General features: G+C 49.9%; 1 protein-coding gene across 2 annotated transcripts in view; it reads left to right on the forward strand.

The window, feature by feature from the left end:
- WDR3 (WD repeat domain 3) overlaps nucleotides 1-12,519 on the forward strand; it is a 184,381-nt gene that overhangs the window by 81,420 nt on the left and 90,442 nt on the right. For both annotated transcript variants that reach the window (XM_085620704.1, XM_085620705.1), the window contains exon 14: nucleotides 11,732-11,817. In XM_085620704.1, coding sequence (XP_085476830.1) covers nucleotides 11,732-11,817 — 86 coding nt within the window. The remainder of the gene's footprint in view (nucleotides 1-11,731; nucleotides 11,818-12,519) is intronic.

Consider the following 12,519-nt stretch of genomic DNA (forward strand, 5'->3'; position numbering starts at 1 on the left):
GTCATGCTCATCTGGATCTGCAATCTGGGTGAAGTTTCCTCATATATTGTATCTTAGTTAAGATGGAATTTGCACTGTCACCTTAAGAAAGTTTGGAGATAATCACATACATCGGTGGATGTACTGATAAGGTTACAAAAAAAGTCAATAGACTACATTGTTTGGGTTAAGCTTGTTATATGAACTTGAAAAAGGCACCTGTCCCAAACTGATGCGCACGGTTGGCTCTGTTGATGTCTGTATCTGATCGACTTGACACTCCCACAGTCCTTGGAAAGATAGGCACAGGCGTCTGTGCCAAAGGGAGCCAATTTGATGATTCTGCATAATTTGTGGAAACATGGCAACTTCCCTTACCGAAGATTTTGGCCTCCATCACCTGGGATGGATTTGAGGCCAAAGGTAAACAAACTGGTCAAGCTAAAGCTAAACGAAAGAAGCCTGAAAGCGAGTGACTAAACCAGCTCCAACAATACAACCATGAAGGGAGACAGCCATGGGATGTATGACCTCGCCTCCAATAATGTCTAAGCTAAATCGTCACTAAATTATCACGGAATGTGGTTTTGGTTATCAGACATGCATTGTACATTTACAGACTAAAAAGCACATGCGAGAAACATGCATTTGATGAGACAGCCCTTCATCACTAGTTACATATTCAATAACACACGTCTTTAAACTGAAGAGAAGCGAGCCTCTCTGCTGGAAGACACGACCCTGACAACAGCTGGTCCTAGATGGAAGTGCGTGGAAAGTTAATCCCGACTAGCAAAAGCATGACAAAGTCACAACTGATTTTCGGGATGTAGTTCAGTGTTCCTCTTTGCCCCCTAATGTGTTGATTGCCAGGGGCCATACTACAGAAAGTGACCTGGGGGTGCAACGGGCCTGGGTGCCCACTTTGTCCACCACCAGGGCGCGTTGATATTCAAGAATAGGCTGCAGACACGTGTGCGACCCCTTCTGTTACACCGATATTGTGGCGCATGTGTAATACTAGTGCTCTCTGTCGAGGGTGTTCCTGCATGCAAATGAGGGCATTCTTTGCCCCTGCAGCCCCTCCATATTATGGCCATGGGCATGAAGGCAAAGAACCCACCAGGGCAGCACCAGGATAGCGGCAGCACATTGATTGCAGGCTGGTGCAGCGTTCATGTTTGCGCCTGGCACACCCGTTTAAAGGTGCACTGTGGTGCACATGTGATCAGTGTACCTGATACATAATAAGGTCTCAAACGATCCCTCCATTTGGTGTTTTTTCTATCGATCCTGAGCCACACACAGATGTAGAGACTTTGCCGGACACCGTCACGCCCCTCCTCTGACACTCGTTTCCCGGGGGCGGCGTCTGAAGCTGCCTGCATAGTGTGCTTTTAGTGTTCGACTTGTTACTACATTTTCCAAATGTGCTTTAGAAGAGAATCCCCAAATCTCTTTGCAGATTGGTGCTTCAGTCCAAACACGTTTGTGTCTCTGACACAGTCTTTCTGCTCTTCGATTTGCAACACTTGTCTCTGAATATCTTTTGGGAAGAGCTGCCAACTAGAGACACCCCTCAATTCTCTCAGCTCCGAGCACATTTGCAGGCTCAACGTCCCTTGAATATCTCAACTCAACAGTATTTTTCAACAATTCCCCAAGAAGAACCTGTGCCTGCTGTGAATTGATTTTTATTATTTTTTATCCTTCATTAAATTTTCATCACGGTTTATTGCTTCTGTAATACATTAATATTCAGTTTCAGAAGTACCGTTAATTGCTTCTAACTAGTATGCGTTACATTTGCATGATATTTTCACTTCAGCATTAAATCGCGCTTCGAATGTTTTACTAATATATCTCTGTAGATATTTTCCGTTGTAGATCAGAAGTCGCTCGCTGCTTCCACTGATGTGTGATGTGTGTTGCTCGTATAAAGTTGGGCCCCCGGCTCTAATGTGCTCTCTGGCTTTACGTTAAAGCCAAAGGGGCCAAACTTTATAAGTCGCTTGATCACCTGACATCGATGGCAAATCTGCTTCTTCAAAGAGACGTTGAACACATCAACCTGCTTCATCTCCACTTTTTGGGTCTCGTTTAAGGCTGCGCATGCACCGTCTGTTGCAAGATTTTAGCTTAAATTGGGCTTCAAGACAATGCACTGCTTACCAATTGTTGGCTTTATTGTCGCATTTGCTTGCTACTTATTCGTCAGTGTCTGTGGGGTTTTCTTCCTCACCTGGCGTTTGCCCCTCCCCTGGAGCATGAACCAGTTACTTTTTTTCTTCCATTTCTCCCTTTAAAGTGCTATTTTTTTCTTTTAGTTTTAGCACTCTGTGAGAAGTTGGCCTGGTATATGCTGTCCACTAGTTACAGTGGGTGGGCACCCTGTATCAGTCCAAACAACCCTTTATGGATGATAGGTTGAAGACAACCTTTATTGAAAGCTATCCTAGTGGTAGCTATGAAGAGCAGCCTTCAGGCTAAGTCTTGAAGGAATGTAAAGCAGCTTGTTTTACCAGTCTATAATCTCTTGAATGATCAAATGAAAGACAACCACACCAGGTATATATATTAAATATATGTATTTATTTCTAAACACACCCTGCTAGTCTCTTTATGAGGCTAGAGGTCAAAACACATACGTTACACTTCAAATGTGACAGTAATAAGCACAAATACACGTCAGGCCCTAGGGTCGAGCCAAACCATATACTAAAATAGTGGTATGAAGAACCACGACTGAACTAGACACAAGGCCTAGAGCCTGTAGAACCGCTGGGACCCCAAGGAACCACCCAAGCTAGTGACACAGGGGACCGACGGGGACTGTATGCAGTGTGTAAACACAACCGGGGGGTCCCGTTATCTTTTATGGGGAAAGTCACGGTTAGATTTTTAAAGATTAGGGACACTTAGAAATGAGTCAGGACCAAACCCCTTGGGACTTAGGAAGTTCTCGGGTCAACACCCACAGGAGCACCAGAGTACTCGTGTTACCTCACCCAGGGAAGCCGGGTACATAGGTGTCAAATGGTGTTGGGTCGCGTCGGTGGATTCTCTGCTCGAAGTGGGGGCTACAAATAACCCAAAGCACGACTTCAGGAGACGTCGAGAAGTCAATGCACTTGCAAAAGTGCACGGTGACAAGGAGTTCCGGTTCCACGCTACTCACGAGGGCTGCAGGTCTCAGCCTTGCTGGGGACTTCGGTCGGCCTTTGAGATGTCTGGAAATCCTCTTTCTGGGCTGCAAATACTTCGGAGTCCGGCGGGAGCTTCGGAGATGCAGACTGACAAAATGCTATGTTGGTGCCTACCAAGCAGGGGAGTCACTCCTTGACCCCAAGGTAGATTTCTTCAGTCCTCTAGTCTTTAGTAGAGCGTCGAAGTTCCTGGAATCAGCTTCAGAGTTTCATCCAGGGATATCTAAAGTTCTGGTGACAGAGGTTCCTTACTTATACCCAAGGAAGGGGTTGGACTAGCTCTGGAGACCCACCTCTGGGAGGGTTTGGAAAGAGGGGTGGCTACACCCATTTCCTTTGTCCAGTTTTGCGCCAGAGCAGGGGCTGGAAGCCCCTGAACCGGTTTGAGCTGGACTATGCACAGGGACACCAAATGTGCCCCCAGTGCAGGGCTTCAAAGCACTCAGAGTGCTCCCGCCCAGCCCCAATACACATCAGCCTGTCTGGGAGATGGTTACACCTAAATCTCACTCAACAGAAAAGAGCTAAGGGTACTCTTTTCCCCAGACTGAGGGACAGGGTGATACTACAAATCATACAACTACCCACATCGGATGGTATATCTCATAGCCAACCCTACCAGAAACAAGTAAGGGGAAGACAATAAATGGCTTAATACTGCCCTCACACACTTAGCAGTGTCATGCTTCATCATAGGGCCGCATCATGCATCCAGGTGCAGACCAACACACTGGATGGAGCGCAATTTTTAAAAAATGAAGAATAGTTGTGAGGGTAGAGTAAATGTGAAGAAACACGAAACAGAACGCAAAAGCGTGACACAACTAAAAGGAAAAACATAAATTCCCCTTTGAGACGGGACCAAAATAGTGCAGATGCATATAATTAAAACTACCTAGTGGTCAACACTCAGTGTTTTATTTTTGTTAACCCCGGTAGGATTAAAATATAGAATATGGGGTATTCAGGGGAGGTAACGACCCTTATATCCCCACTGCAAGTCCCTTGTCTCTTCCTATTTGTGATATCCAGGTGGTGACACCTCCCTGGGACAGGAAACCTATTGTCCAGGCCTCCCCTGCCGGAGTTTCGGTCAGCAGCAGGAGGCCAGACCCGTGTCTGTGGCAGAGGCATCCATTTTGTGATGCCAAGGCTCTTTTAAGTTGGTACCTGGTATACCGGTGCTGTCATGTCTCTCCCTCTAGAAGGGTGGGATCATATCCTCACATCAAGAACTGATGTGGGGGTATGATTCCAAGGTGTTTGACACCAAACACGACATGTTTCTGTGCAGTCAGTTCAAAGTTAGCATTAATCGTTTAAGATATAATGCACTAAAGAGTATATGGTCAGGCTGCACCACTGACAACCCCGGAGAAGTAATTCCGAAGGCTGCAGAGGGGCTCAGCTCATGCCTGGGCACCCTTTCACATATAACCAAGCACCCTGCCTTCAGGATTGACAAGGCCTGCCATAGGGGTGACTGATAGGTTACTATGTGCAGTGATAGGTGAGGTATAGTGAACCTATACCTCAGTAAGGGGTGCATGCACCACCTCATCCTGTGGTGTCATTTTGAATGGCTTTCCAGGGGTGGCATAATACATGCTTCAGCCCCTTATAGGCCTCTGGGGTACCTATGCCCTGGGTACATAGTATACCATAAACTAGGGACTTAAAAGGGTACCTCAGAGTCCAATCTGGAGTGTACCTAAAGTACATGCAATCAATTTAGAGAGGAAGCAGCTAGGCTGGGGCCCTGGATAGCAGGGCCCCAGCCAGACTAAAGTCGAAAAACAGTGAAACATCAGCAAAAAGTGGGGGTACCCATAAGAAGCAGATCCTACTCTCCTACACACTCTACTAGAGTGCATATGTTTTCAACAGTGGTTCTGTACAGCATGGCTAAAAATAATTGCGAAAGCCAGCAGGTCTTGGAGGTGCGACGTATTGACTTTGACAATGCTTGTTTACATAAAGGGTTTATGCATCTTTAGACAACTAAATGTTTGTTGACTCCCGCACGCCTATCAAATTACTCAGTAACATTTCGTTCCTTCCTCTGTTACCGAGTTGAGTAGTAAGACTTTCTTCTCTTACTTCGCTGCCCAGCTGTCTTGGTGCTTTGTTAGTTTGTTGAAAGTGAGTAAACACACAAATGCCAATAACTTTACACAGTTTTCCTGCACACGTAGGCATGCATGTTGACTGTCTGCGGGGTCTTTCCTAATTCCTGTGAATGGCTTGAAGCCTCAGGGCAGCATCCTGTCTCCCAAATGAAACAAACGGGACTGGCAGCAGCCCGTCTTTAAAGAAGAACTGCGGGACTCAGAACATCTGGAAGCAACACTTCCGGTCCTACTTTGGTCAAAAACGTCAACCAACACAGGATTCAGCAAACGGTTTTTAGTTGTTTCTAAACCGTAGAGTTCTGAGCATTAAGTTGTAAATGAGCGTCCAAGAACCAGTCAGCCATGGGAGGAGACCTGCACTCTTTGTTGGTGACCTCTGGTACCTGGAGATCTGGATTTGAATCCCAGCTCTTTACTGACACACCGTTTGATCCTAGACAAATCATTATCGCCTAGTTCTCGGGGACAGGAATCGTAACTAAATTCATGAACCCTGAGTAGCTCTGCTTATTTGCATGATTCTTGAAGACCCAAAAAGGACCTAATATCCAATTTTAACTGTTGGACTTGGCCCTTCTGGCAGGTTCACCCCTGAACTTTTTGCTTTTTACTGATGACTTGGTGTGGTAATTTTTTTGGTTTCTGCGCACTTTCCCTGTGTCCCAGGGTAAAGTGCGTGCGTGCTCTGAGTGCATGTGGTGAGATAGGCCTGCCCTCCCATAGGAATGCATGGGGAGTGTATGTGTCCCTAGCAGTTCCTGATGCGTGGGGTGTGCAGGCCCGAGTTTGGTATGTGCGGACTCGTGGGAGTGAATGCTGCGCGATGATGTGTGCGGCGTGCATGTACCTAGTGTGGAAGTGCCACTTCTAGAAGTGGGCACTTCTGTGTGCAGTGTGTCTGTCGCGTGATTGGCTGGTTGGTCGTGTCATGTGACGGGCTAGGGATTCCCCAGAGTCAGGATGAGTCACCCAGTGGTGAATGGGGAGATCAACAGCTAGATGGGTGGGAGGAGTACACCTGGGTCCTGAATAGGACAGGGTTTTCCACACACAATGCTGGCCCCGCCCCCTGCGGTGCGACTGACGACCCTAGCCCTGCCAATGAATAGAGTGAGGGGCTGAGCACATCAAGGGTGCTCCCCAACCAGCTGCGACTGGTTTTCCCCCTCACCCTGAACCCAGAACAAAGGGGTTCGCTGTATAAAAATGGGGCTGTGTCCCCACAGAAGATGTTCTCTTCTTGGATCCGGACAGAGGGGGGCTTGCTGCTGGTGGGGCCCAGGAGGGACCGCCATGGGGGCTACCTCCCTGCTGGAGGGCCCTGTGTGCTGGCCCCTGGGCCCTACCTTGCCCCCTGGATGCCTTCAGGACCGTTTGGACCTTTGTGCTGGTCCTGTTTCTCTGCCCAGGCTGGGTGCAGCCTCCTAGCGCCTGGTGAGCGCTTTGTCCCTTTGTAGGGAGCCAAGGGCTTTGTTTGTCCCCGAGGAGGAGCGAGCAGGCTTGGCAGCGCTGGGCTGCGATCTCCGCCGAGGGAATCCCGACGTAGGGATTCCCCCCATGATGCTGGTCTTGCGGGAGCCCACCCCGCTTATTTTGCCTCTTTGATTGATTCCCCCCGAATGCGGGAGCCTACCCCGCTTGTTTAATTAAGTGTATGCGCGGGTGCCCACCCCGCGACTTTGCCATACGTGTGGTGCGCGGGTGCCCACCCCGCGACTTCAGTCTTGATGGGTACTTTCGATTCCGAGGGAGCCTACCCCTCTTGCCGATGAGGGAAAGTCACCGCCGCGGCCCGCGGCAAAACCGGAAGTCAGGCAGGCCCGCCCGTGACATGGGCGGGGCCTGCACCCAAGCCGGAAGAGGCCGGCGTGAGTTCGTGGCGCGGGGCTCCCATGCTCGAGGGAGAGCCCCGCGTCGCACAGGCAGCTGCAAGACTGAGTCCCGGGTCCCAGGAGGGGGCCCGGGTAAAGAAGAGAGGTGACCGGAGCAAGCCACCGATCCCAGAGGGAATCCCCGCGCCGCCTTAGCAGTGCTGCCACAAGAGAGGAGAGAGTCCTGCCTCCCACCCCCAGCCGGTGAGTTGTGCGAAGGAGTCCAGGGAAGGGGGGGGGGAGAGGCAGTCAGAGCGGCCCCGTCTGGCAGCGGGCCGCTCCATCCACATGGGCGAATGTTCATAGAGCCTAGATGGCTCCAGCGGTTGGGGGCATCTCTACTTTCTGAGCCTGAGGCTCCAACGAAGGGCACAAGTTTGTTGTTCTGAGCGGCCCCGTCCTGCAGCGGGCCGCTCCAACGTGAGCCAGTGTGCTCCGACAGATGTGCCAGGCCCCCTGCTTCCACTTGTGACTTCAGCTGCCCCGCTTGCAGAGGGCAGCTGCACCGAGGGGGCAGTGTTGCTTTTAGAACGCGAGTGCGCTCCAACCAGGGGCATAATTGTTATAGAGCCCTGAGGCTCCAACGAGAGGGCCAGTGTTGGCAGTGGCGCCGCCGTAGCGGGCCACTGTAGTTCTTGGGGACATGGTGTGTAGAGCCCAGAGATGGCTCCCACGTTTGGCGTATATTGATTTCAGGAGCCCGTGTGCTCCATGCGGGACATGTTGTTTTTCGAGCCTAGGTGGCTCCAACGTTGTGGATATTGTTCCAGGGGCTAGTGAGAGCCCATGCCTACTATTGGCCTCCCCCAGCTGCGCAGCACTTAGTGCCAGCTGCAGCGTTTAGGCCCTGTGCTTGTCCCCAGCTGCCCAGCAAGTAGTGGGCAGCTGCTACGTTTAGGTTCTGGCGCAACCTGGACTCTGATGTGATTTGGGTGCTAGGAAATGTACGGTGTAGTATGTTTTGCGCACCCTGTGTTCATGCTTTTGGTGCTAGGAAATGTGCTGTGTATAGTATGTTTGGCGCACCCTGTGTCTTATACCTCTAAATGTGGTTATTTCTGCCTAGAAGGTTGTTTTACCTGCTTAGGTTGATGGTAGGGAGAATGTACTTCCCTGTGCGATGTGCGCCCCTAGTACAGTTATACCTAGGTGGTTAGGTCTAATGAGTTAGACCAATGAGAATTGCATAATGTGATTTATGCCCCTGTGATGGATGCAGGATAGGTTTTATACCTGATGCTAGTGTGATGACGCTGAGGTCATTATTGCGCCAGTAGATACTGGTTATGTTCTACATGTACACTTGGTAATTTGTGTTATGTTCTAAGAGTGCTAATTCCTGACAGTGGTCCAGGTGGCCCTGTCCCCTGTACATATAATCCCTTGTAAATTCTGCCCGTGCCTGCTGGCACATTGTAGAGTGTGTGTTTTTATCTAAGGTGTTGTGTATAATACAAAGGCTATTTTTATAGAATACCTTGTGTGGAGTTTCCTTTGTGGTGGGCCTTGGGTGTTGTTGCTGGGTGCGCGCGCAAACGCTTTACACATCGCCTCAGAGATAAGCCTGACTGCTCGTGCCAAGCTACCAAGGGGGTGAGCAGGGGTTATCTTTGGCGTGTAACTTCCTTGCCCTGACTAGAGTGGTGGTTTCTGCCTGACTTTGGCGCAAGCCTTAGCCAACCAGAAATCCCATTTCTAACATTAACCAATATAAATCAATAATAAATCCAGGATATATAAAGCGCAGCAAATCACCGGGGAGGGTCTGAAGGTGCTGAGTTCTAGACACGGTGAGATTACATGATTTGCCCAGAATCACAGGATGTTGACGCCAACCCCAAAACTTGAACCTGATTTCCAGAGGCTCTGAAGTTGGCAGCTCAGGCCCTTATGCCACATCCTCTCCCTTGTATATGATATATGAATATGATCACCACACTGTGCTTTTAAAACAAAAAAAATAGCTACTTGAATTATTGAACAAACGTTGTCGTGACCGCAGCCTGTAGACTGATTCTGCTACTTGTGTGAGCTGAAAACATGATAGAAGGTGGTCTGCTCACCCTTGAAGAGAAAACATCTGCTCTGTCTCTTGAGCATCCAGACTGACTCTGCTGTTCCAGAGGCGACAGCTTCAGCAGTTAGGAGCTTAGCCTGGGGCACAGAGACAGACACCAATATTTAAAGGTATGAGGCAATATACTCATGAATCTGGGTACATTTTACATGTCGGGAATGTGGATTTAAGGGTGCTAGCTTGTGTCTCCCTTGTGACCCTCCAGAGGTGTTGATGACCTCTGAATAGACCAGCAGCACATCCTGATGTGCCCTGGAGCGGAGAACAGGGGGCAGCCTTCATTCCAAGCTTTCAGAGGCGCTTGGACCCATTGAGCATCTGTTCTGTAGTCAGCCGAGCCTCAGAGAGGTGTGAGGAACCCTCCATGGAGCCGCTCTCCAGACGACAGCCTGGAAATGTCTGAGGAGGGCTGCAGCTGCTGTCAGTATCCGCTGAGGCCACCTTTCCTGGAAGAGGGTTATTTGCCTTTTCGTGGTGTTGGCAGTGACTAAGAATGCCATGCAGGGGCAGAGTGGACCGCATCACTTCTCACTTGCGCCACGGAATTGTACAAACCAACCCTCCAACTTGTGGTGTGCGTTGCAGGATGGAGACGTCGGGGGGCGCCAGGAAGTCCTTCCAGTAAGTCAGTGGATTTGTTGTCGGTGATCTCCAGTGGGTCGATGGATCATACACAACTCTCCCTATGAACTCAGTTCAATTCCGTCTCCTGGGAGGGACGCCATCCATCTCGAAGGTGAAAGGCCACCATCCTTTGACTGGTCAGTGGCCCATCCTTGGCCCTGCAGAGCGGTTGATGCATCGTTATTCAATAGGCTCTGATCAGACCAGAGGCCCAGTCCAAGGGTCGGTGGAATCTCTGCAACCATCCAAGCGTCGGTGGAATCTCTGCAACCATCCAAGGGTCGGTGGAGTCTGCAACCATCCAAGGGTCGGTGGAGTCTCTGCAACCATCCACGGGTCGGTGGAGTCTCTGCAACCATCCACGGGTCGGTGGAGTCTCTGCAACCATCCACGGGTCGGTGGAGTCTCTGCAACCATCCACGGGTCGGTGGAGTCTCTGCAACCATCCAAGGGTCGGTGGAGTCTCTGCAACCATCCAAGGGTCGGTGGAGTCTCTGCAACCATCCAAGGGTCGGTGGACTCTGCAACCATCCAAGGGACCCCAGGTCTGCAGTGTCCGCAGTGTGATGCACGGTGTGAATCTACCACTCCCAAAGTCCCCGCCCTAAGACTCCTCCACCTTCAGAATCTCCACCGCACAGAGTTGAGCACGAATTGGTCAACTGCTAACTTTATGAAAGTCCTTTGCAAGCGTATAGTTCCCTTCGGGGGGTTATCATTACGAAGGAGTTTGCCTTTCCCTCAGGCTGTGCTGCTTTACTGCCCTTTTCTTTCCATTTGTTATTATTTCTGTGTTCCTGAATGTCAGCTGGGTTCTATGATGGAATAGCATAATGTACCCAGTTGTTTCTTTTTTGTTGACGTCACACCCTGCAATCCATTCTCAACAATGACCACACACTTGGAGCTACCACTGGGTATTTCAAATACTATATTTAAAAAAAACATCCTGACAGCAAAGAACAGTTTTGCCACCAGATCTCACAAACCAGTTTCTCTAAAGCTGTTGGTTTGTGATTTGATCCTAGGACTGCTGTCTCTTTGTACACATACCCCGAACAGTGTAAATGTGCCTTGAGAGCGGTGTGAGGGAGTGCACGTCTGTGTCTGTCTGTGTCGTGGTATATATTAAAATATCCAGACTGACAGGCTCCCCTCACCCAGTCACAAAGTTCCTCATCTGTTTTAAACTTCTCTGTACAGACGTGTTGTGTCCAATCCTCTAAACCCTGCTTTTTCTGCGCCACCGTGTAACACATGGATGGGGTCTGTTTTCCACCAACCCTCCGGGGTGTCCAGTGATGGTCCTCTGGAGCCCCCCTGCCTTCCCTGTCAGGGTGAACTTGTCTCCTCCGCCATACCCTGCACTGAGTACTTCCCCCTGCCTTCCACCCCGTCTGTGCCCTCGGCACTGGTGTCCAAGTTTGTGTGTTTGCACTTTCAGGAGTAGGGAGCAGGCATGCAACTTACATGCCCGTTTACGCAGGGGGGGCTTTCATGCGTGTGTGTTTGCACAGAGGTGCCCACGCTGCTCTCTCGTGGGACCAGAGCTGGTGAAAGACGCTGCTGGGCCAGCGCACACAGCAGCAGCACTTTCAGGAGGAGGGGCAGGCAAGCAGCTTACATGCCTGTTTATGCATGAGGGGCTTACATGCGTGTTCTGGTTCTCCTATAAAGATGTGTACAGGTACACGTGTGTGCTAGAGGGGGGCGGTTTCATTGTTTAAAGCAAGATTCACAGGGCACGTGTAAAACAGGTGCATGAACACGTGCCTTGGAAGTGTGAGATGATTTTCAGTTGTGTGCTTTCTGCTGACAGTGCTGTGTTTGCTTTTTGTTCAGAGAGGATTTGTCACAGGTGGAGCAGATAAATGTGTCAAGTTTTGGGATTTCGAACTTGTGAAGGACGAGACGGATGCACAGAACAGGTGAGGGCTCTTCTATACTCGTTGTATATTTCAGAAAAAGGGATGTCGGTGGGGCCAGGAGCTCTGCTGTCAGCTTAAATAACAAAGCAATAAAAAAAGAAATCCCATTTCATGTGAGGATCCGTGAGGGCTTCTCTGCACCTGAGACATTTTAAGAATATGAAACTTTGGATTATGGGAGTGTCCTAGAAAAGGGGGAGGCATGAGGAATGAGTGAGTGCAGCTGAATGAGTGTGTGTTGAAGGGTGTCCTAGATGCAACAGTGTCTGCCCCCCACGGGGACTGTAATGGTGCACGCCGCTGTATTGAAGCCGTGGCCAGTACCTGCTGGGTGAGCTCAGAGTTCTACAAAAAACGTCTGTGTGCACAACGATACAGCAGTGATTGGTCGCGCAGGGAAGGGCAGAACCAGCAGAGTGAGAGAGGGTGTGTAATCACTGTGCACCATCAACAAGGACTCTTCCTGAAACTGGTATCCAGGACTGGAGGTGACATCTCCGGAAGGAAAAGGACATGTTTCTGATAGTCCAGACACACACACACAACTTGCAGAGGGCTATGCCAAAACACAAGGCTGGAGGAATGAAAGCTAAGGAGTTACCTCAACAAGAAAGCAGTCCCCTAAAGGCATACCGATGACCCAACATCACTGCAGGCCTTCAGGGGGTCTGATCAGAGGAGAGGAGGCTGCAAACAGTGTAA

Source organism: Triturus cristatus, chromosome 8 (genome assembly GCF_964204655.1).
Source record: "Triturus cristatus chromosome 8, aTriCri1.1, whole genome shotgun sequence".
NCBI classification, from domain to species: domain Eukaryota; kingdom Metazoa; phylum Chordata; class Amphibia; order Caudata; family Salamandridae; genus Triturus; species Triturus cristatus.